This window comes from Mustela lutreola, chromosome 4, assembly GCF_030435805.1.
Source record: "Mustela lutreola isolate mMusLut2 chromosome 4, mMusLut2.pri, whole genome shotgun sequence".
NCBI lineage: Eukaryota > Metazoa > Chordata > Mammalia > Carnivora > Mustelidae > Mustela > Mustela lutreola.
In genome coordinates, this window is record NC_081293.1 from 156,053,195 (window position 1) to 156,077,225 (window position 24,031).

At 39.9% G+C, this 24,031-nt stretch overlaps 2 protein-coding genes across 3 annotated transcripts in view; one reads left to right on the forward strand and one right to left on the reverse strand.

Moving 5' to 3' along the window:
• Window positions 1-395: 395 nt before the first annotated feature.
• FKBP14 (FKBP prolyl isomerase 14) lies at window positions 396-12,472 on the reverse strand. The gene is made up of 4 exons (XM_059171471.1): window positions 12,085-12,472; window positions 9,119-9,270; window positions 5,300-5,427; window positions 396-2,625 (listed from the first exon to the last, which is right to left on the reverse strand). The coding sequence occupies exons 1-4, from the start codon at window positions 12,336-12,338 to the stop codon at window positions 2,467-2,469; spliced, it is 693 nt and encodes a 230-aa protein (XP_059027454.1). The 5' UTR covers window positions 12,339-12,472; the 3' UTR covers window positions 396-2,466.
• Window positions 12,473-14,204: 1,732 nt separating this feature from the next.
• PLEKHA8 (pleckstrin homology domain containing A8) overlaps window positions 14,205-24,031 on the forward strand; it is a 58,498-nt gene continuing 48,671 nt past the window's right edge. For both annotated transcript variants that reach the window (XM_059171469.1, XM_059171468.1), the window contains exon 1: window positions 14,205-14,665. In XM_059171469.1, coding sequence (XP_059027452.1) covers window positions 14,626-14,665 — 40 coding nt within the window. In that variant the 5' untranslated portion in view covers window positions 14,205-14,625. The remainder of the gene's footprint in view (window positions 14,666-24,031) is intronic.

Genomic DNA, 24,031 nt, shown 5'->3' on the forward strand with positions numbered 1-24,031 from the left:
AAGTCACTTATCATACGATTTCACTTATTTGTGGAACATATGGAATAGCATGGAGGACATTAGGAGAAGGGAAAAATGAAGAAGGAGAAATCAGAGTGGGAGACAAACCATGAGAGACTATGGACTCCAGGAAGCAACCTGAAGATTTCGGGGGGGGGGGGCAGGGGGATGGGTGAGTCTAGTGATGGATATAAGGAGGGCAGAGATTGCATGGAGCACTGTGTGTTATATGCTAACAATGAATCATGGAACACTACATCAAAAACTAATGATGTACTGTATGGTGACTAACATAACACAATTTAAAAACAAACAGAAAACCCTAGAACAATAGTTAGGAACATCAGTAAAGCTGCTGAGGAAACAGGTACTTGAAGAATTTTTCCCAAAACCAATTATTCCCCAAATAAAGTTTATTTTGAAAATATAACATAGTCATATAAATTTAAATAGGACACATCTAGCAATACTAATGAGTCAAATTATATTATAAGTGAGTTTGCCATTCATGTCTGATTATTCCAGTGAATGGAAAGACACAAAGTTGCAGCTAAACCAAAGGCAGATACTTAAAAGCATCGTAACTTATTTGTATGTTTTCATTTCATACTTGTGACTACATATTTAAACGGGAATAAATGTAAATTCACATGAGATAAAGAAATACACTGCCCAAATAATGAAAATTATTTTTACTTTTCCTGCTCAACCAATAATGTCTATACAAGTAGCACCCCTTGACAAACTCATTCCTTCCCAATGAACACAGCATAAGGCTTTCAGTACTGTGGTTCCTAACTTCTCCAGGTTGAGGAAAACCGCGGTGACAATTTAAGAGTTTTCTACATATAGCTGATTTCATCAGAGAAAGGTGTTATATATGCTCTTCCCAAGACCTTTATGTTTTAGTGAGGAAAATGCAATATACAACTAGTGAAAATAGCCTGTATATGATATAATAATTATTTATAATTCTCTAAAACAAACAAACAAACAAAAACCCTAGAGGTAAACAAGAATGAAAGAACTAAGACACATATCTCGACCCTCTCACAGTACAGGGTTTTTGAGGCAATTCAGTGCTAACCCCAACAATGAACCCAGAGCCAGTTCTAAATTAGAGGGAGAATTCAAAAGCACCCAAAACAGCCAGTAAACCATCTTCAAAGGATAAGGACCCAAAGACAAAAAACAGCACCAACTGTTGGGAGTACAAATTGAAGAGAAAATGAGGCCCAGTGAAGTCAAAGGAGGGCAATATAAGATACTGAACTTGGGGACTGCAATCTTGATGCACAAGTTAGCTGTAGACCTCAGGCAAAACAACCGATCTCCTCGAAGAATAACTTCCTCATCTATTAAATAGGTACACTAAGATCCACCAGCTTTGTTCATAGGCTTCAGAACAACTAAAATCAAAGACAACAATGCACTTGAGATCACATTATAAACGATAAAGAACTATTCTTAGTAAATGAAGATTTGGAGGCTTTTTCAAAGTAATAAGAATAAAAGCTAGTTTCAGGTAAAATTAGAAAATCATCCATTTTTTGACCCAGGACAGATTTCTATGCACTAGTAGCTGCTGTGGGAGTGTGTCATATTTTTGTAAGCAGAAATGGGAAATATCAGGAGGGAAATAAATTTCCCTCATGATATAATGTTATTGTAGTATAATACACTAGTTACAGATTTTATTCATTAGTAAATCAGGAAAGGTCATTGGCTAGACTTAAAAACTAAACACTAACTAAACATACTCTTCCTCAGTTACAAAATTTTGACACATTAATACAAAGAACCAGACATAAATAATTTGTCCTACCAACTATTATAGGTTATCAGTCTATAGGAATGGAACCTTATACAGCTAAATCCTGCGTAGAAGGTTTCAATGTATACATTAACTTTGTTACTCACTTCAGCATTGCACATCTCCTCAGTAGAGCAGTAACTACTAACAAGGCCAGCTCAACAACCATTTCCTCTTTGCTTAAGCAGACTCAAAGGCAGTCACAGACACACTGTTTCATTATAACGTGAAAATAGTAAGCCCTGGATACTGCACATGGCTTTTCAAATGTTAGTGTCTAACTTGGAGAAAATAGAGGGAAGTAGATGGGGGAGCTAATTCGTGCTACAACCTGGTCTTATGTTGGACATGCTCCCAGCTGCGCTATTTTAAAATTACAAGTAAATAAGTAAAACAGAAGGCTTCATGTGTGAAAGTGGAAAATGGTCCAGAAGTCTTCTATTAAAGACAAATTAATTTTTTCTTCCCAATAACTCACCAGAAAGAAATAGGCACTTAGGAATCTTAAGGGCTTCTTCGAATAATAGTCAGAAAAATATATAAAAATAAAAAACAGAACAAGAACAGCACATTATAAAAAGTAAGACTTTTAAAGAAAAAATGATTGTCCTGTCTTTAAGGATGCATGCCATATAAAATGGGCACATGTATCTCTATAACTCATCATGTTTATATGTAAATTCTCTGGCAGATATAAATCCATCTTTGTCTTCATCTTCTTTATCAAAAATATCCTCCACCAAAACATCATGATGACTTTCATTCACCACTGCACCATGCTTTTCAAACTCCTTCTTTAAATACACTTTCACCTACAAAATAATGGGTCTCATTAATAATTCTAATTCATAAGATACCCACATCAATCCAGTTAATATCACAGAGTGGACTGGTAGTTCATTTGATTAAATATAACAATGACTGAACAGCTACCATATATTTCTAATGACAGTAAAAGAATTATAAGGAATTTTCTCCCCTTAAAAACTGTTGCTATAGTGTTACAGTAGAGACACAGAATATTGTTCAGAGGCAAAAATAAGGCTTATATTATCTGAAAAACACCCAGTGAAAGCATATTATCTATTCTTAATCAGAGTCTAAATAAAGCCAAGCATTTGAAAGGCTGTGGTCTTTCACTCCATTGAATTATCCAGATCTCATTTTCTAACTAGGGTCAGAATTACAGATATTTCTACTAAAATATGATTAAAGGATTAAAGATTAAAGGACATTTTTTAAAGTTATTTTTTAGAATTTTTTTAAAAAAATTATTATTTACAAAAAATCCAGTATAACATACAGTGTTACTTAGTTTCAGATGTACAATATAGTGAGTGATTCAATAATTCTATACATCACTCAGTGCTCATCACGGTAAGTGTATTTTTAACCCCCTTCAGTTATTTCACCCATCCCCCACTTGCCTCCCCCACTCCTAACAGCATTTTTAATTTAAGTAAGTGTTTGCTAATAGTACATGTTGTGGACCTGACTATGATCATGCCTTATGACCTTCCAATCTCAGAAATTAAAGCAAAATCCAGCTTTATGAGTGCTTAGATTAAAATTTTCCACTCTCGTTCAGACATTTAAGGATATAAACATAATGCCGCTCTTAATTACTCACTAGATTCACCATAATGCAGTTCAACCTGCATTTTCATTTTTCATCAGATCTCTAGGACTCCTTCTGTTAGATAAGTAATTTCAAATCCTTCCCCCCTTACGGCCAATATATAAACATATGACATACATTTACTTTTAAGATTCAGGAGATTTAATGAAGTTGCAAAAAAAAAAAAAAGGATTAGTAAAGCTACATGGATTAATATAGAATATATCTCTAGGATTCACTGCAAATAAAATAAGATGCCAAATATTATGTATATCATGTTACTTTTTGTGTAAGAAAAGGGGAAATAGGAAAATGTATTCATGTTTGTTTGTATTTGCATAAACACTAGAAAGATACATTAGAACCCAATAAAACTGCATGCAGAAGGGGAAAGATCACACAGTAGAATAGGATGTGGGTGGGAGAAAGACTTCCTATTAAACACCTTTTTTAATTGGATTGATTTTTTTTTGAACCATGTGAATGTGTTGTATACTTAAGATTGTTTTCACCATTTTTTTTTCTAAATTTTTAAATTTTTTTATAAACATACAACGTATTTTTAGCCCCAGGGGTACAGGTCTGTGAATCGCGAGGTTTACACACTTCACAGCATAGTTAAGATTTTTTTTTAATGAAAGGTAACTAAAATTTATCTTGGACATCAAAAAGTCCTATGACTGGTAATAATATGATATGTTATAAATTGAGTTACTGTAGCTCATGACTCTGTGAGTTCCTAACAACCGTACTTATTTAAGACTTAATCATTTCCTGGCCATTAGAGGGAAATTGATCAAAACATAAAAAGGGACCTGATTTCTGACCAGCCAAGGGAAGATGGAGAACATGGGCAAGCAGAAAAACACAGAGCAGATGTCTACCTCCACTTCTTTCCCCACAGCTGCCAGACCAAGACAGGTATGTGTAAAAATGGCTGCAAAAGCCCAAATAAATGTTAGAAGACTTCTTGCTTTCTCCTTACTCAGATATCAGGATTAAGAGGGGGCTGAGAAAGGTCTGATTCTTCCAGGTGTGAACCAGAACAAAACAGCATGTGGGTTGTTTGCAGTTAATTGCTAGGAAATTACAAGTACATTTAACAGCCAGTTTACAGTTCTAAACAGAAACCATCAACATGAGATATTTCTCATGACATCTATGTTTCTTATATAGCAATTCCAAAATGGGAATTGTCTTAGCAAAATGGATCTTTCAAAAACTCAGGGTGAGGGCAAGAGACAGTGAACCTTAAATATGGTATGGATGAGGGCAGGTGGGGCCAAAAGAATGAATGATGTTTCCTAAGTCTCAATATATTTCTCTCCAAAACAAGGATTTCCCCTTCTCTGCACAGCCCTGGGTCAGTCATTAATGCCTATGCACTCCGGTCTTCAGATTTTCAGTGAGGCTTATTCCTATCCTCCCTACTTCCCAGTATTGTTTCGAGAATAAGAAGGCAAGAAGGTACTTTCCTATACATTATTGCCTTTAATCCATAAATAGCTGTTAGAAGTAAATATTTTCAGGTGAGGAAATGTAACTCGGGGGATCTGTGATTCTGTTGTTGCTCTGAGTGGTGGAACGGGGACTCTCACTGGGTCTGCCTGATTCAAACCCTCCCCAACCACTGTATTGCTTCCTGGACCCTTTACCAGAGGAGCTGTCATCCCTGAAATGTCCACATGCACAGAAAAGGATTTCCTATTTTTAAAAAAAGCGCCAACATTCAAAGCATTAGTATTTTTTAAAAGCTTGTAAATATTTTATCCAAGTAAAAATAAATTTTCATTAAAAATATATTTTTTAAAATGTGAGAAGAAAGAAAGAAACAAAGAAAGAAAGGAATATGAGGAAGGAAAGATCACCTCAGCTTTAGAGAGTTTCCAGTCATCATTAAGATCCATTTCTTGGAATGACTCATGGGATCTTGGTCCATTCCGAATCTCCAGGAGATCGATGTTGAATATCAGTGTACTCTCTGGGGGAATTTTACCTGACATGAGAAGAGAGGGAGGTTAACTTTTATTTAAACAACCTCAGAGTTTTTATGACAGAAAACTTATGACACTGAAAAATATTCTTTTGATTGAATTAAATGAAGAGCCTTCCTAACATTATCACACATAAATTATTTTATAATTATATTTTACTCAAGTAAATAGAATAGAGAAGGAATAATCCAAAGTAGTAGATCAAAAGCAGTCTGTTTCTGACTTTGCAATTACAAATTGTGTTGTGCACACAAACATACACATACGTACAGATATACCCAGTGGCCTGGTATTGTTTCAAATATAATTAATATATTACGTATTACATGCAAGAATGACTTAAAGGGCTTTAGATAATTCAGAGTTAATTATAGTACAAGTGATTTACTAATTTGAGGGTCATCAAAAGTCCTGACCTAGAATATACCGTCCTGCCATTTTGACCACTGGGAGGCAGTATCTAGCTGAGTGAGAACTGGTGTCACACTAGCTGGTATTAAAGCTTACTCCGGCCCTGGTTTAAGCCTATTTCCTCATCTGAAAAATGCAGAATCTGTCAGGAGGATGAAGGAAGATAAATCCATGCAAAATATTTAGCATAATACTTGGTAAATAGTGAACTGTCAGTATATATTAATAAGACAGAATTCTCCTACAGGCTTAAAAACAATACAGAAAGTTTCAACAATTTCAGAAAGTTAGGCAACATCCCCTCTGATATAAAACATTATACCTATTTTGAAGAAATTTCATTAGAGAAGAAATTAAAACAGATTTCTGAGAAGGGAGATAAAAATCTTTAAAAATGAAAAGAGCTTTGTTAAATTCCCAGGGACCTTTAAAAAAAAAAAAAAAAACTTTCTGGGAAATACAAACAATTTTTTTCAACTTATTTCCTTACAACTATATTTAACATACAGGTCTGGGTAAACATTACAAATATTTCTTAATTCCCCTCCACTCACCCACCCAAATCCCACATATTTTTATGAAAGATCGTTTGTTAAGTATTAAAGAGAACAAAACTTACACTGTGTGCCCAAGCTTACCATTCCAGATCTAGACAGAGAAGGGGCATATACTAGGTCGTTGAAAAAACTGGTGTCTTTCCAGAGGCATGCAAACATGGTACCAAAGGACGACAAAATTAGTGTTAAAAACATATTAGCACAGTTAGTTTCACGGCTCTCAGTTTGGAGGAAATGACTCAAATTTAGATCTCTACCTGTTATAAAGTAAAATTGAGTTAAAGACAGTATGGAGGAAGAATAATGGACTAATACTACCTCTACATTAAAGGTGAGACAATAAAGATACAGCGGGAAGGTAATAGAATACATCTGAACATCAGAGAAACATTTTCTAGATATTTGATTTTCTTCTCTAAAGAGATTATTAAAATAAGAATTGAATTTGGTTAGTAAATCCCATTCTGTGCATAAGATTTATATAGCAAGTTCCATTTTAGAACATACAATGCTTCACAGATGGCACTTACTTTCTTCTCAGGAAACTGGGGCTAGGATTCTCACTTTGTGAATGGTTAAGCTTAGACCTAAGGATACTGTGCAGTCTGTAGAATCACAGTGATTCTATAAAATCTGATTCTATAGAATTAGAGTGGTTCCCTGTTTGGATCTGATGACTGCTCAATATTATTTGGGGGATGGGGGTGGGCACCTGGGTGGTTCAGTCCACTAAGAGTCTCATTCTTGGTTTTGGCTCAGGTCATGATCTCCTGGGGCATGAGATCAACTCCTGGGGAGGGCTCCATGCTCCGCCGGCAGTCTGCTTGAGATTCTCTCCCTCTGCCCCTCCCCCTACTCATTCATGCATGTGTACTCTCTCTCTCCCTAAAACAGATAAGTCCTTTAAAAAATTTTTTTTTCCTGGGGCGCCTGGGTGGCTCAGTGGGTTAAAGCCTTTGCCTTTGGCTCAGGTCATGGTCTCAGGGTCCTGGGATCGAGCCCCACATCGGGCTCACTGCTCAGCAGGGAGCCTGCTTCCTCCTCTCTCTCTCTCTGCCTGCCTCTCTGACTACTTCTGATCTTTCAAATAAATAAATAAAAATCATTAAAAACATTTTTTTTCCTTCATTATATAATACATTCCCATTGTAGGCAATTTGGAAGAAACAGAACCAGAAACAAAAATAATTCCCAGACATCCACGGTCACCATTCTTAATTATTTCCTTGTGATTCACTGTATATGTGTATATACTTTTTCCTAATACTTACTCTTGCATATACTATAGCTTTACTTTCCACTTTTACATATAACATTATATCATACACACTTGGATATATATATATATTTTAATCTTTGAAATGCCATTTTTAAATAGCTGGGCCCTATTTTATTTAGCTAAAGCCTTCCCATTATCCACTGAAGTTGTTTCCAGGTATTTTTGCTATTAGAAACAATGTAGTACTGGACATCACTGTTCATGAATCTTTCTCCTGACACCTGATTATTTCCTTAGGTTAAACTAGATAGGATAAATAAATTAAAAAAAAAAATCTTAAAAAGAAAAAAAAGGAAGTTCTGCCAAACCTCTCTGCCTATCTCTGTTTGTCAAAAAAAAAAAAAAAAAAACTAGAGAGGAAATACGGGACATGTGCATATCCTATACAGAAAACATCGTCTGGCCTCTTGTAAATAGCCTTTTGGAAAGCCGCACGGCTTCCCACACCAACCATGAGCGTGCATGCCTGCCCGGCAACAAACTAGCACAAAATCTCCTGGAATAAGCTAGCCCATTTGTTTCTGTTTTATTAAACTCATTCTATGTCACTCCATTCATTTTCTTTTTTTTTAAAAGATTTTATTTATTTGACAGAGAGAGAGAGATATCAGAAGTAGGCAGAGAGGCAGGTAGAAAGAGAGAGAGAGAGGGAAGCAGGCTCTCCACTGAGCAGAGAGCCTGATGCAAGGCTCAATCCCAGGACCCTGAGATCATGACCTGAGCCAAAGGCAGAGGCTTAACCCACTGAGCCACCCAGGTGCTCCCGTACTCCATTAGTTTTTATAAATGAATGTTTAAAAAGTTACAAAACAACTTTAAAACAAGAGTGAAAACAACTTCCAAAAAAACCCAAAAAACCTTTGTTGTATAAAACTTCAGTTGTAAGTCACCAGCAGTCCACATCTAACCCTCATTCAATACCTTAACCATCTACATTTTACATGTTCAACTCATCAAAACATGTCTGTTGAATAATCTTTCTTTTTGCATTGTCAAAATAAGTTGATGAGTTTCAGCTGGAGAGAATGAAAAAGTTTTGGAAGTGGATAGTGGTGATGCTTGTACAACCATGTGAATGTTCATAGTGTCACTGACCTGTACACTTAAAAAATGGTTAAAAGAGTAAACATTACGTTATGGGTACTGTGCCATAATTTTAAAAAACAAACAAACCATTCTTTGGGTTAATATGGTGGTTAATTGTTAATGATAGAGTTGAAGGTTCCAGAACTTTTTATCATTAACTCAATTGACTATTAAGATATAATGGCTTTAATTTGACCATTTCAAATGATAATCAAGACACAATCACACTTCCAAAAAAAATACACATCCTCTACTTACTTTTAGGGGGGAAAAAAACCCCATATAGTAGTTACTTTGATTTTGGTCTTCTAATCCAGAGAAGAACTCCAATGCTATAGTATAAAGGAGAATTGTTATTACCTTTTCCTTCTTTTCCATAGCCCAGGGCAGGAGGAATGGTGAGCTTTCTCTTCTCTCCTACACACATTCCCTTCAGGCCCTGGTCCCAACCTTTGAGAGCCTCCAAGATGCCCAAGGTAAACCAAATGGGCTGACCATTGTTATGTTTGTGACTACAACAGAAAACAACAACAACAACAACACATTAGAACTGTTTAGAAACTTTATTGCTGGTATATATTTTTTCTACCCATAAGTGATTAAATTTGGAAATTAACAAAAACAGTTATATACATACACAAAAACCAAGTCAATTTTGTAATTCACTGCCCATATTTCTTGATACAAATTTCACACAATTGACTCAGATAGAGAAGGGCAGAGGGAATAATAATAAAACAGTTAATAACTATTTGTGATTTTTTTGTGTACCAGGTATTACCCTAAATGCTTTGCTTCTTTTAACTCTAACAATGACCATAGGAAGTAAGTACCATTATTCCCCCTCCCACCTGACCATTGTACAGAGGAAGAAACTGAAGTGTGCCAGTATATAATCCAACTCCAAAGTTCAAGGTCTTAACCACAGGGATGCTGTCCCAGGAAAATTGTAAGGGGGCAGAAGAGGGAAAAATAATGGAAAATGGGAGAGTTGGGGAAGGAAGATGAGAAGCTAAGGAGAATTTACTGCCAAGACACATGGGTTCATACCCACATGGACACTGGAGAGTCAGGAGCACAGCACCTTACAGCTTACCCACAAACTGTCCTGATGTACACCCTGGTGATGGCTCTGATAGATGGAAAAGGCTGTTCTTCAACCCTGAACCCCTAGACGCTGGCCGCAGGCATCTTCTGTGGGGCTCTGCAGGGAAGCCTGGAGGAGTGGTCCCTCAAAGACTGAGGGAGAATGAAATAGTCAAAGTATCCTGGCTTATGAGCTGGAGAGAGGCCAGCCTAAGAAACCAGCTGGCAAGCTGCTAGGGGGCTTGTGGGCTGAGCAGGACCTGAGCCCCAAATAGCTCCCTTCAGTGTAATAAGGAAAGTGTTCTCAAAGATATCTTAGAGGTGAGAACAAGAAACGACGCTGCTAGGTTTCATGGGCACCAAGGTTAGTTACTAAATCCAGGTAAAGGCCATTACTTCCTCTTTTCCTTAATTTCCCCCTATTACTAAAGAAACAAACTGCCAACGGTAGAACACTTGGAAGGCTAGAAAAGAATAAAGTAGGAAGAAAACAATCTGCCACCCAGCACTGACTACAGTTTGAACACATTTATTTTCACAGCTAAAGGATTTAAACTATTTACCACAAGGCCATCGTTCTAGAAATGGCAAATGTGCTTTACGGTGGACCATTTGATGGTCACAATGCTCCGGGTGAGCAGTTCCTGACCATTTACACTGAAGCCACATGACAACAGTCCCCTCATCAGATACTATAACTTTAGTGGCAAACTGCTAAATAATGTCTTATGGCTACCATCAAAGTCCACATAAGTTCTGAGACCTGAAAGAAATCAGGCTGTGTCAACATCGAACTAAAAATAAACATGTGATAGAAAATTTAAAACACAAACCTTAATATTGTTTAACATTCACTGTGGTATTGGCTTTGTGGATGAGAAGACAGAGGTGTTGCAAATTCTATGGCAAGCCACTGTTTTGAAAGTTTTAGAAGGGCTAACAGAGTTCAAAGAAGGGTGCCATTCACTTCTCTAAAGACAGACCAGGACTGAATGCTCAATGATGGCAGGTTATCAAAAATCAGATCCAGGAAAGGCCACAAAGTTACACTTCTTTAGTTCATGCCATTCTCTACCTGGCATGTCCTCTCTGCCCCCATTCTCCACCGGAAGGAATCTTCCACCCATCTTTCAAGGCCCATCTCAATTATGGTCTCTGAAAAGTCTTTCTCTTTGTCCACATCTCAGATCATAAATAAGGCTCCATTATGCCTTGTGAACATCTGAACATTCTGTACTATATAGCATGAGTTACTGACTTGTCTTCCTCCCCTCTGTAGATGATGTTCTGCTGAAGGACAAGGATCCACTCTTAATCATCTTTGCATCCTCAAGGCCTGACTTGTGGGCACTCAACAAGGGTTTGTTAGATGGACAGATTAATGAATGGACAAGGATGGAGAAGCAAAAATTTTTTAATCTCCCTAGTATCAAGCATAAGGCCTAACATAAAAGAAATGCTCAATAAACACTTTTGGAATGGAATGAAGAGAATCAATGCTTAATTAGAAATCAGTACACTTGTAAAACTTTTCCATGTTGCAATTTCTTTGTTTATAGAACAGAAATAATGATAGTGTAACCACCTGAAAATCCTTCACTGTAGGTATTGGATTAATCTTCCATAACCACACCCACACCCATCAATGAAGTCTTTGAATTTCTAGAAAGAAACAAATAATGAAACAAATCATGGTACTGTGCGTTGACCAAAATGTTATCTGTAAGTACAAAGATTAAATAGACCAATGGACTGGATTAGCATACCCTACAACAAGCAAATAAATGATTGTGTATACGTCTCATGAAGTCGCTGTGTAAAGTTTTAAGTAAATTTCACTTACACCAAATAAAAAATGGAATTGAGACCTTTTTCTCTCGGGAATGAAGTATGAAAAATATGAATTCCTTTTTTTTTTTTTCTATGTACCGCCTAACTATACATCTAGATATTTCTGCAGTATTTCAAAGATTCTAGCGCGAATTTTTATAATAAAAAATTAACCCCTTATCCTTACCACGTTTCCAATAAGAACTTCACAGGCCCCGTTATATAAGATTGTGGTTAAACAATTTCCTTTCCCAAAGAAGGAAATAATATATTGCCTATTTTTTTTTTATTATTATTTTTTTTTTTTTGTAAGAGAGGTGAAAACTTGGTGCAGGCTACCTCTCCTGCCCGAGGTCTGGCATAGGTGGGTGGGTTCTTCACTACTTCGCCTTCAGGGTACAATTACTTACGTGGAGTGAAATAAGGAGCCATCCTTTTCTAAGTAACCTTCATAGTGGACCAACATCAAATCCCCCCCTTTGGTCTTGCGATGGCAGATGAAAGGTTTCTGGAGCACTTCAATTTTCACTTCTGGTTCAGGGATCAGAGCCCCGCTCAAAGAAGTGACCAACAGCGTCAACACCGCGTTGCACAAGAAAAGCCTCATGTTGCTGGAGCTGGAAAGAAGTTCCCACAAAAACAGAGAAAGGACCCCCCACTTCATAGAGCTAGGAATATAGTTGAAGGCGTAAGGACAACGGCCTCTGGCACGTTCATTATTCCCCGATCCTAGCAGACGTGGCACATTCACTACAACTTTCCCACGCACGGCGAACCCATCTCTAAAGAGTTAAACTCCAAACCCGGGTCTAACTGGCTCACATACCTCGGCCGCCGGAGAAAGACGACTTCCCATTGGCTTACGGTGCTGTCCGCTGGAGACCCTCAAACCAATGATGCTGCAACAATTACAGCTGGGCGGAGCTGTCCGCGGGTCTGGCTGCGAACCGCAGGGAGTGGTCCTAGAGTTCGGCGGATTAAAGAATTTCACAATGTCGGACTTCTGGGGACCCGGAGACGCGCGGGGCTAACCGGAAACGCCTCCGGCCGATTTACATCTGTAAAATATGCGGGCTCAGCTTCCTGGGAAGAGTACTGGGCCGGGTGAAAGGTTAGCGGTTTCCGGAAACACTAGTTTACTCTCGCAGATGCTGAGAGGCCGCCCCCAGGATTCCACCCTCCTGCTAATGTGATTATTTAATTTACGGTATAGACGATAAAGACTTTAATAGTTCTGTAGGGTTCGCAGAGCGCGTTGCGTTCCCGTGCGTACACACCTCACAGCACTGCGGGTAAAGCAGGTTCTTTAATCCCAGTTGAATGATAAGTATATCTGGGCTGGGAGAGGTTAAGGTCCCGTTTAAAGTTGTTCCGCCTCAAAGCAGTTGAGCTCCGCCCTCAAACCCGATCCGTTGAGTTCTACAACGCCGCGTACTGTTATGGCTGCTAATATTTATCACAAAGTGGTAACCGTAGTGTAGAGGGTCAATGATAGCTTCTAGCGTGGATAAGGAGGCGCAGACCTCCACTTTAAAAAAGAAACAGTCATCACGGTGATGAAGTACATGGGCTTATTTTAGCTTAAAATTACTTGTTTTACCTTTTTAGCCTAGTTTCAAAAGCAAAACATGTTCGTTATGGTCGATTTGGAAGAGACTGGAAAACACGAAAGTAGCTTTTCCGGTTAAAATACAGGAGTCGAATTAAATATGAATTTCAGAAAATAACGAATCCATTCTGTATTTTACATGCTAAATCTGGCAATCTTATGCTAAAGAAAAAGAGAGAAAAAAAGATCGTCTATAGCGCCACCATCTACAAATAATCACCTTAACATTTTTGGTGCATGCTTCCCTGACATAAACCTAAAATAATTTGGACCAGATTGTACACTTTGTTTCGTACTCTGCTCTTTCCACTTAATCTGTTGTTAACATTTTCCCTGGACAAATATCCTTAGCACAGTAATTTCTCACACTTTAATATGCTTAGGAATCCCCCGGAGAATCTTGTTTAAAATGCAGATGTCGACTCAGGAGTCCTGGGCTGGGGGTGAGATCCTGCGGTTTTGACAGACTCGTAGGTGCCACCAATGCCGCTGTCCGTGGATCACACTTCCAGCAGCGAGGCCTTAGGGTTTAAACAACATGTTTACTAGCCTCACAGTATCCTATTGTGAAATTCCCAGCAACTCTGTAGGCTCTATTGCTGGCTAGGTCGATTTTGTGGGATTAATTACCCTTGAGATAAGAATTGGACCCTGGGAAGTAGAACGCAGGAGGCACCCCAAGGGGTCACATTGACCCCCAAATACAGAGTGGTGGGTTCTTCCCAATCTATGGTACCGTTAACATGATTGTATGCCACACTGATCCTTCGGATCCTCAGACCCTTCGCTTACTCCCAATCCCGCCTCCCAGGACTCAATTTCCCTGCCTGCCCCTCCCGCTACGTCAGCCCTGCCGCCGCCGCCGCCGCGGTTGCTGCCAAACTCCGGAGTGGATTTTGGGAACGTGCGCACGGACGGCGCCCTGGGCATGCGCAAGCGGGCCCCGGGCCCGGCGGGTCGGGGACTCAGGTAGCTTGCGGTTGCACCGCCTGCGACCCGCTGCCTAGCTAGCTGCAACTTGGAGGCTGCAGCCACCACTCGGGCCCACAGGGTGCCTTGGCCTCCTCGTGGTCAGTGCGCCGGCTCTACCGCGCGGGCCCCCTGGCCAGCCGCTTCCTCCGTGCCGAGGCAGCCGCAGTGACCCCGCCCCCGGGCCGAGGATGTGAGAGACTGGCCAGGCGTCCCCGCACCGGGCCCGGGCGCCGGGAGTCGGCGGCTCGGCAGCGCTGGGCTATGGCCCTGCTGCCGGTGCTCCTCGCTTCCTGGGGCTTGGGGCAGTGAGGTGCCGGCGGGCGAGGGGAAACGGCCCTGGCGCGGCGGGGACCAAGGGGCCTGGGGCGCCATGGAGGGGGTGCTGTACAAGTGGACCAACTATCTGAGCGGTGAGTGGGGGACGCGCTAGACGCCGGGTCCTTTGTTTGAGCAGCCGGAGGGTGGCGTCGGGACGCGAGTCCTGGGGGTCGGGGTCATGGTCCCTCCTGAAACCAGAGAGGCCTGCATGGCCCGGGAGTATTTACCCAAAGGTATTCTCACAGGACCGTGTCACCCATGCTCTTCGGATACAGACCTCTGTTGGGGCTCGATGAGGGCCTTGGCTGCCCTTTCGCTTCAGGAGAAGCTATGAAATACTGAGTTTTGGGGTGACTTGAAAGGCAGGAGGTGTCAGCGGGAGGGGGCCGCTGCCTTCCGCAGTGGGGTCTTCTGGGAGTCTGTCGAATTCTGGCCAACGAGCTGGTCTCGCCCGGCCAGCAGATAGGTTGGAAGGTTTCAAATGAATGCCGAAGGTGAGCTGGAATTCCGGAGGTAAAAGGTCCTTTTTTCAAACAAAGTCCCCAGTGCAAACACTTTCTTTTTGTCACCTTCGGAGTCAGCTGGGCGGACCAAGGTATCAAGAGTTCCATCTCAACAGTTCGAACGCTCCAAAGTAGGTACACGGTTTTTGCTTTTCTCACTGAGCATTCTTTTTGTTTTACAGACTCACAAATTACCATAATGAAACCGTAGCAACTGTTTTGTTGCACTGCTGAGCAGAATGGCTTAAAAATAGTACCCCGCCCCCTTTCCCATGTGTGGAAGTACTTAATTTCGTATCTTGGAAGGTCATAACTATTCTCCAACTGTGAATATGATTCAGAACTAGCTTTCCCCCCCCCCCCCATTTGTACAACCAATGTTTAGTAAAAGCCTTCTGCTTGCTGGAAACTTGTGTTACTCACCTTTTGGGAACTGAACTTTGTTGTGGAAAATGAGCTGGACACTTATTAATTTTTGTAGCACTGTATTTGAAACCAAAAGTATTCCCTGTATATCTTATAGTGGGAGAGATATATTGTCCCACCCGTTCTTTGATAGAACAGTTTTTAAACGTTGTAATGTGCTGATGCTCTGGGGTGGTTTAAGGACTGATGTGTCTGGGAGGATCAGTTGGCATAATGACTTTGATGAGGTTACATAGCCCAGCCAAAAGTGCACCTGTTGGGTGTACCCAGAATCTCTTCCTTATGCAAACTATGGTTAGGAGTGAGTCCTGTTTATTTTTCGAATAATCATTAGTAGAGGCTGATTGAGGAGAAGTGTTAGAAGATCTTCCCTTTGCTTTTGAGGACTTTCTTTGATGTCAGAGGATTAAACTAGATGTGAATAACTCATGGCTGGGCTTTGGTGAATGTCCAGTGCTGGTTAACACTCTTGTAAGCTAAAGGGAACATGCTTGATCAGGTAATTTTCCTTTGAAGTATCTCCAATTCCTGAGATATATAGCTCTTATGTCCTAGAGTAATTTTAGTTCCTGGTTTTTCACTCCTTTCCATCACACTTGCTTTTTAACTTTTTTTCTTTCATCCTGAATACTCATCTTTCTTTTCTTCTACCTCCTCTCCCCACCCCACCTCCCCCCCCCCTTTTTTTTTTTTTTTTTTTTTTGCTTCACCTTTCTTCCTCTCCTCATTTATATGGAAAGGTTAATCTCTGGGTACAGTACCTGCTTCCTGTTGTGAAATGCCATTTTTACCACCCCCTCTCCACTGTTGTTATGTATCCTTCAATAAATTGAAATTCCTCTAGAAGAATCTTTTGGAATCTTTATCATGTGATGCTTATACCATCTGTCCTGTTGGAAAAGCCTTTTTTTTTTTTTTTTTTTCCTGCCCCAAGCACATTCTGTGCCAGGGTGAAGCCCTAAAAAAAGGGGGCTGGAGCCATTGCCAAAGGCAACTGTCCTTATATCATGCTGCTTGTTCCCTTGAATCAGGTGTCTCCTCATTGTGGTCACACTGTTCATAGAACCCCATCACACCGCTGGGTACTTTTCCTGAGTATACTTATAGTTATGTTTCAGCACATTGTCTTTCATCAGGACAGCAATTTACTTCAGAAAGGAGCAGTATAGCCTAGGAGGAACAAATGCATTCTTGTTTCTTCCACCCTCCTATGTGAGTTAGTATCCCAAAAGAGCATAGTGTGACTGTTGTTGTTGTTGTTTTTTAAGATTCTGTTCATTCATTTGATAGAGAGAGCGCACAAGCAAAGGGAGCAGGAGAGAGAGAAGCAGGCTACCTACTGAGCAGGAAGCCTGGCATGGGGTGCGACACAGGGCTTTATTCCAGGACCCTGGGATCATGACCTGAACCACACAGGCACCCCATGAAGCTGGTTTTTAAAAGTAATATTTTGTCTTAAGGTTTTGCATGTAGTAATTTTAAAATACATATAATCCGAACTCCAGTTTTTGTTCATTCTAAATTTTTCTCTAAATCAAAGCTGCTTGTGTAATTTTGTCATGCCCACAGCTTGATATGGAAACCTTTTGTCAAAGTTGAGTGGACCAGTTAAGAAATCAGTTTATTCGCTGATCCTTTGACTACTTGGAGGACATTGTTAATTTCATTCAGCACCTGCGGTGTCCTGGGCACTGTGTTAACCACAGGGCAAGCAACATTGAGGAAGAGACACAATCCCAGCCTTCCTTGAGCTTATAGTCTAGGGGCAAGAAAGACATTCGTTGAATAAGTACTTAGAAGCATGTTCCAAGCGTGTGTGATTTGGGGAAATGTGAAGGAGAAAAGCTAGTCTGTGACATTGGTGAAGGCTTCTCTGAAGAAAAAACACAAGCAGAGCCTGAAGGATAAATAGAAGCTAGTTAGCAAGGCCAAGGCAGAGCTGCAACTGGAGGTTGCGAAGAATTTTTAGCTATAGGGAATGTCCGTATGGAGGCCCCAAAGCAGCATAGAGACAGGCAAGTGAGGAAAGGAAAGAAGACCCAGAAAGCTGCAGAGTTTAGAGTGAGACTGAGGTTCCAGCAAGGCTGCAGGAGTCTCTAGGAAGCTCCATAGGCCCCTGCAGGGCTTCTTACACTGGTTTGAACACTGTGGAGTGGTTGGAGTGTGGGAAAGAGAGAGAGATGATGAGAGGATTGTTTAAAAGCTTACTTTGATTGCATTTATTGTATTTTGCTAAATACTGTATTTTATGAGTTTCTCTTGCCTCTTGAAATAAACTGGTAGGTATCAATTACTGGAAGTTGGAAGCATCATCAAGCCCTGAGAATAACATCTAAATTGTTTGCATGAGTATAGTGCTAAACTACAGAAATAGAAGCAGTCCCTTTTCCTAGTATGCTAGGTATTATATTCAGGTACCCCGTGCTCCTTAAAAGGAAAATGAAAAAAAAAGAAGAAGAAGAAGAGAGAGAAAGTGAGAGCTTTTGTGTATTTTCTTCTTCAACAGCCCTAAACCATTCCACTTTTTAAGCATCAGAACATTGGACTTCCTGGGATTTAGTGTCAAGTCCTCTCTTCAACTATTAGATTAAACCTGGAATAAAGAGGAAATGGATCAGACATTTCACAAACACCTGTACTGTGTGAGATGCAGAGCTAAGCATTGTATGTTTGTTATTTGTATCTTTCAAGCCCTAAAAGTTGGTCAAGGAATATTATATATGCTCGGTTGTAAATGGATGCTCTACAATAGAGCTCTAGTTGAGGAGTCCGCTGATACCAGCTCTGTCACTGCCAGCTTCAGAGTCGCTTTTCCATTCTGAGCTTAGCATCTTCCTCTGTAAAAATGATGAGATTTACCAGTTAAACATTATAAAAATAGTAAAAGACTCAGTAACGGTCCAGGCATTATTCTAAACATTTTACATGGATAACTCATTTAATCTCCATGGCAATTTTAAGGAGCAGTTGCCTTTATTATTCCCATTTTCCAGATGAAGATACTGAGACACAGAAAGGTGAAGGAACTGGCCCAAGGTCACACAGTTAGTAAGTGGCTTCAGAGTCATTGCTCCATTACATAATACTTTGAAAGGTCCTTCCTGCTTGATCATTATATAATTCTAGCTGATTCATAATGCACCTATATTTAAAGTATGTTGACCTAGAATAGCAGACTCAATTTGGGGGTAGGAGGAAGAGAGGAGCTCAGGAGTGAGGAAGACTTTGCTCAGCGTTGTGCATATGTTTTGTCACAAGGAAATTTTCTGAGCTGTGCTGTGAGCATTCTGCTTTGCAGTTTTAGGTCCCTTTCCTGCTCACTCAGCAAACAGGAACACTGCTGCCCTGAGCACTATCCACTACAGACTTCATGGGCCCAACCAGCAGGTTAGGGCACAAGCATATCGCAGTACTGCCTTCCAAAAATAACAAAAACTTGCATCATGCTGACCAGATGTTTGTCTGAGGAGGTGCTATAATTTTGCTTACTACCTCCCAAACCCAGGTGGAGGAAGGTTACTCTTGCCCATATATGTCTGTGCTGTATAGACAGTGCCAAGAGGACCTCTAGAATGTGAGTGATCCAGAGTAAGATTCTCAGGGTCTCATAACCACTGGTCAGCATTTTTTTGTTGTTGTTTTAACATTTTTATTGAGATGATGATTCACTTACCGTAAATTTCATGATTTAAAGTATACTTGTTAATAGTTTTTAGTGCATTTACAAAGTGCAACCATCACCACAATTTTGAAACATTTGCATTATCCCCAAAAGAAACCCAGTTAGCAACCATTCCCACCCCACCCCTTCTTCTCTTTGACAACCACTAATCTTATGTCTGTGTAAACTTGTGTATTCTAAATGTTTCATATAAAGGGAACCATATATTATATGGTCTTTTGTGACTGACTTCTTTTGGGGGGGGGGCTTATGAATGTATAACATGCATCAGTACTTCATTTCTTTTTATTACAAATAATATTCCAATGTACTAATATACCATTGTTTTGTTTATCTGTTCATCAATTCAAAATTTCAGTTGCTCTATTTGTTTTGATTATTATGAGTAAAGGTGCTGTGAATATTTGTGTCAAGTTTTTATGCGGACATGTTTTCATTTCTCCTGAATTATAAACCTAGGAGTCCAATTGCTGGGTCATACAGTAACTCCGCTGAATAGTTTGGGGGAACTACCAAGCTCTTTACCAAACTGGCTGTTCTATTTTACATTCTTAACAGTAATGAAAGAATGTTTCTATCTTTCCACATTCTCATCAACATTCATTATTATCTACCATTTTTATCTTACCCATTCCAGTGAGTGTGAAGTGGTATCTCATTGTGGTTTTGATTTCTGTTTCTCTGATGACTAAGGAAGTTGATCATCTTTTCATGTGCTTATGAGCCATTTGTCTATCTTCTTTGGAGAAATGTCTATTTACTGCCTTTGCCCATTTGTTGACAGAGTTATTTTGTTATTATAGAATTGTAATACAGGTTCCTTATCAAATATATGACTTGCAAGTATTTTTCCTGTTCTGTAGTTTACCTCTCACTTTCTTTTTTAAAGATTTTATTTATTTATTTGACAGAGATCACAAGTAGGTAGAGAGGCAGGCAGAGAGAGAGGAGGAAGCAGGCTCCCTGCTGAGCAGAGAGCCCAATGTGGGGCTCTATCCCAGGACCCCGGGATCATGACCTGAGCCGAAAGCAGAGGCTTTAACCCACTGAGCCACCCAGGCGCCCCTACCTCTCACTTTCTTTTTTTTTTTTTTTTTTTTTTTTTTTTTTTTTAAGATTTTATTTATTTATTTGACAGAGAGAAATCACAAGTAGATGGAGAGGCAGGCAGAGAGAGAGAGAGAGGGAAACAGGCTCCCTGCTGAGCAGAGAGCCCGATGCGGGACTCAATCCCAGGACCCTGAGATCATGACCTGAGCCGAAGGCAGCGGCTTAACCCACTGAGCCACCCAGGCGCCCCTCACTTTCTTAATGGTATCATTTACAGCACAAAAGTTTTTAATTTTGATGCCCAGTTTATCAGTTTTTTGCTTTTATTGCTTGTGCTTTTACTGTCGTATCTTAAGAAACGATTGCCTAACTTAACCCAAAGTCATGAAGATTTACTCCTGTTTTTTTCCTAAGTTTTTATAGTTTGAGCTCCTACATTTAGGTCTGTGGTCCATTTTGTGTATGGTATGAGAGTCAAGGGTCCCCTTTATCCTTCACATTCTCTGTCATATCCAGTGTTCAACTCTTTTTTCATAATTTCAGTGATGGGATCATGGGCCAGTATATTTGAATGTTTTAAATGCAAAGGTTTGAAGTTGGAAAGGCCTGAATTCAAAGTTCCGCTTGGCTACTTACTAGTGCTGACACCTTGAGTAAGTTACTTAATCTCCCTGAGCCTCAGTTTTAAGATGACAGCAAGAATAATAGCCATACTAGGTCTATTATGAAGATGAGATGGGTAACATTATATGAACCTGCCTGGTACATAGTTTGCTTGCTGTTAGGTTAATTTGACAACTGTTTGATTAATGATGCCAGAAAAATTCAGTTGTTAATTTTATCTGTGTGCAAACTCTGGCTCCTCATGGCTTCTGAGAATATTTGTATCCTGAATTCTTTAAATCCTTCTTTTGGGAGTTGGGAGTGGTATAATTTATAAAGGAAGATATTCAAATGAACCCTCAGAATCTTGAAATTGATGGAATTGACTCTGTAGTCCTATGACTGTCATTCTTTTGAATGAATGCTGATTACAGATCAAGTAATTTTGTGTATTACTGTACTTTTGCTTCTAGCAAAAATTAATAATCTGGTAAGGAACATAAGACATGTCAGACCATTGCCTCATTGGCACTCCATCAAAAGCAGTACCAGTCTTTCCCTTGATTCTCATGTGTGATGTAGCTGGGGATGTTAGGAGTATATGACTGTGGAATCTTATGTCTGTAGACTGAAGAGGTTTGGGGACCATTTTTCTCAGACTATACTCTCAGCGTTTAATCTCTGCCATTTCCTGTTACCATTACTTCCATCTTATTCAGAATTGAGCAAAAGATAGTTGAATTCCATTAGGAATAGATTTGAGACAGACAAAACATGCAATGGAGCTCTGTTGTACATAAGACAGATGAATGAGACAATGGGGAGGGTAAGTCCAAGAAAAATTCCATGGTGCTTGGGCGTTTCTCTCCTTAGATCTGTTTTCAAGTTTGTGGAGGGTATAACAGTACCAGGAGAGATGGAAAAATGGCTGACTTCAAGTGTTAGCCAGAGAGGAAACAAAATATCATTTGCTTGAGAATCTATTCCATGCCCTTTAGGTAGAATTGTTCTTGTGTAATCCAAGGCAAGGATAGCTCTGTCTTGGTTTTTAAATACCTGAGGAATGGTTTCAACAATCTACTTTTTAACACAGTCTACTAGCCCCCAGTCAGCCAATCATTCATTCACTAAGAATGAATGAAACAGTAAGTATCAGCTTCTTACTAGACCCTGTGTGTATGTTAGGGATACTGTTTTGAATAAGACATGATCTGTTCTCAAGGAGATCATAGTCTAGTGGATATCCCTCTTAACTATGAAAAATGCCCTTCTAAATTCATGATTTTGACCCTTAAACCTTTACATAGTTGTTTCAAGGCTGTGGCTTGACAGGCCTAGAAGAACCACATTGCATATCACTGATCCCTAGGTGTAGTTAGCTGTTAACTATCAGCCTGTGTCTATACTGGAATTTTAAAGGCAAATTTGGGGCAACCTTGACAGGCTGGAATGTTAAAGTCTTTGGTTGTCCAAGTTGACATCACACATGTCCTTTTGCTTTTCTGCCTCTTCTGGCCATTATATGCAGCTTGGATGGAGACCAGCCCTCCATCTTCTGAGACCCATGTAAGCAGCCAGAAATGATACAGGGAAGAAAGAATATGAGTAAGGTATAAAACTGGTCCAAGGAAATAGGCATACCTTTGTTAAGAAAAATGTAGGAATCCTAAAAAGAAGGGAGGGAGGAAGAAAGAAAGGCATGGGGGAGGGAGGGAAGGCGGAAGGGGATGGGAATAGAAAGGAAAATGTAGGAATCCTTTTTCAGAAGTGGTCAGGGAAGACTTCATGGAAGAGGTGGGACCAACAGGTGGGTGGAATTGACCTGGGCAGCAGGGAAAGGCGAGGGAACAGAAGTGACTCTCAGTAAGGAAACCAGCAGTACTAAAAAGGAGAGTTCTGTCCTGAGAGCAGGAGGAAATACTGGGGTGTTGTTGGGTTAAGCCAAATCAACCCTGATAGTTTTTAATTGGTAGGGAGTTACTTGGAGTTTCTCAATAGGAGGGAAGAACAGGTAAAAACAGTACATAAGGAAGATTTAGCTGGCTAAAACATAATAAGGAAGGAGGGAAAGCTGAAATACAGGACAAGATGATGATGGAAGAGGAAAAGGGAGGCAGTATCCTCCATTTCACAGATTAATAAACCAAGGCTTTTACGATAAATAATTAACTTAGAATCACACAGTATAGGGCACCTGAGTGGCATAGTTGGTTGGGTGTTCAGCTCTTGATTTCGGCTCAGATCTGATCTAAGGGTCATGAGATTGAGCAGTGTCCAGCTCTGCACTCAGCAAGAAGTCTGCTCAGGTTTCTCTCTCTCTCTCTCTCCCTCAAATAAGTAAATCTTAAAAAAAAAAAAAAAAAAAAAAAAGAATTTGCACAGCAAATAAATCTTGAGCCAGGTCTGCCTGACTTCATGTCCTTCCCATGATTTTATGCCATATGCCTCAGCATGGGCATGGTATAATGTTGAAGCCAAGAGTGAAAATGAGGGCAGCTGGGAAAGACTTAGAGACTGAACTGGAAGGATGGGGCAGAAGTGGCCCTCAGATGTGGAGCTAGGATAGTAAGAGGATGCTGGGTTTGTTAAAAGTGACATTATAGTCAGAAGAAAGATGACATGTTAAACCTTAGCTATTCTGTTTAGTCCACCTCTTTCATTTATAAATGGGAAAATAATGCCCAGAGGAATTAAGTAATATGCTCAAGATGACACATCTAGATGTTATGAGTCTGAACTTGAACCAGTTTCCTATTTTCTTGATTAAGGTGATGGTAGGACATGTATCAGAAGCATTGCCTAGAACAAGTAAATATAACAAATACACGGTTCCATAGCCCAAAGCACACAGCAGAGGTAACTTACAGCAGGCTCAACAGAAGAGAATATCATTTGTATGATATACTGTAATTACAGGCTCCTTACCATCTGCATGCCTGACTCCCCAGTAGACTATTACTCTTTGAAGTCTGAGATCTTCTTTTCTCTAAATCTCTAAGCTTGGCAAATTATAAGTGCTCAAAAAATGCTTTGTGAATTAATTAATGGTAAATTGAGGAACCTATAATTTAGTTAATGCTTGGTTATTTTCTTTACTATTAGGGATGTCTCTTCCCTTCTTCCCAGCTGCAACAAAGTCTTATGACTGACCTGGCAGAGGAGCCCACAGCTTTGTTATCCACTGTCCAGTCTGA

Bases quoted from the DNA above. Each gene is read 5' to 3' on its own strand.
- FKBP14 (XM_059171471.1), bottom strand. From the start codon at position 12,338: ATGAAGTGGGGGGTCCTTTCTCTGTTTTTGTGGGAACTTCTTTCCAGC. The intron at 9,271-12,084 runs GTAAGTAATTGT...TTTCTGTTGTAG, and splicing joins GGCTCCTTATTTCACTCCAC to TCACAAACATAACAATGGTC. The intron at 2,626-5,299 runs GTGATCTTTCCT...ATTATTTTGTAG, and splicing joins GGAAACTCTCTAAAGCTGAG to GTGAAAGTGTATTTAAAGAA.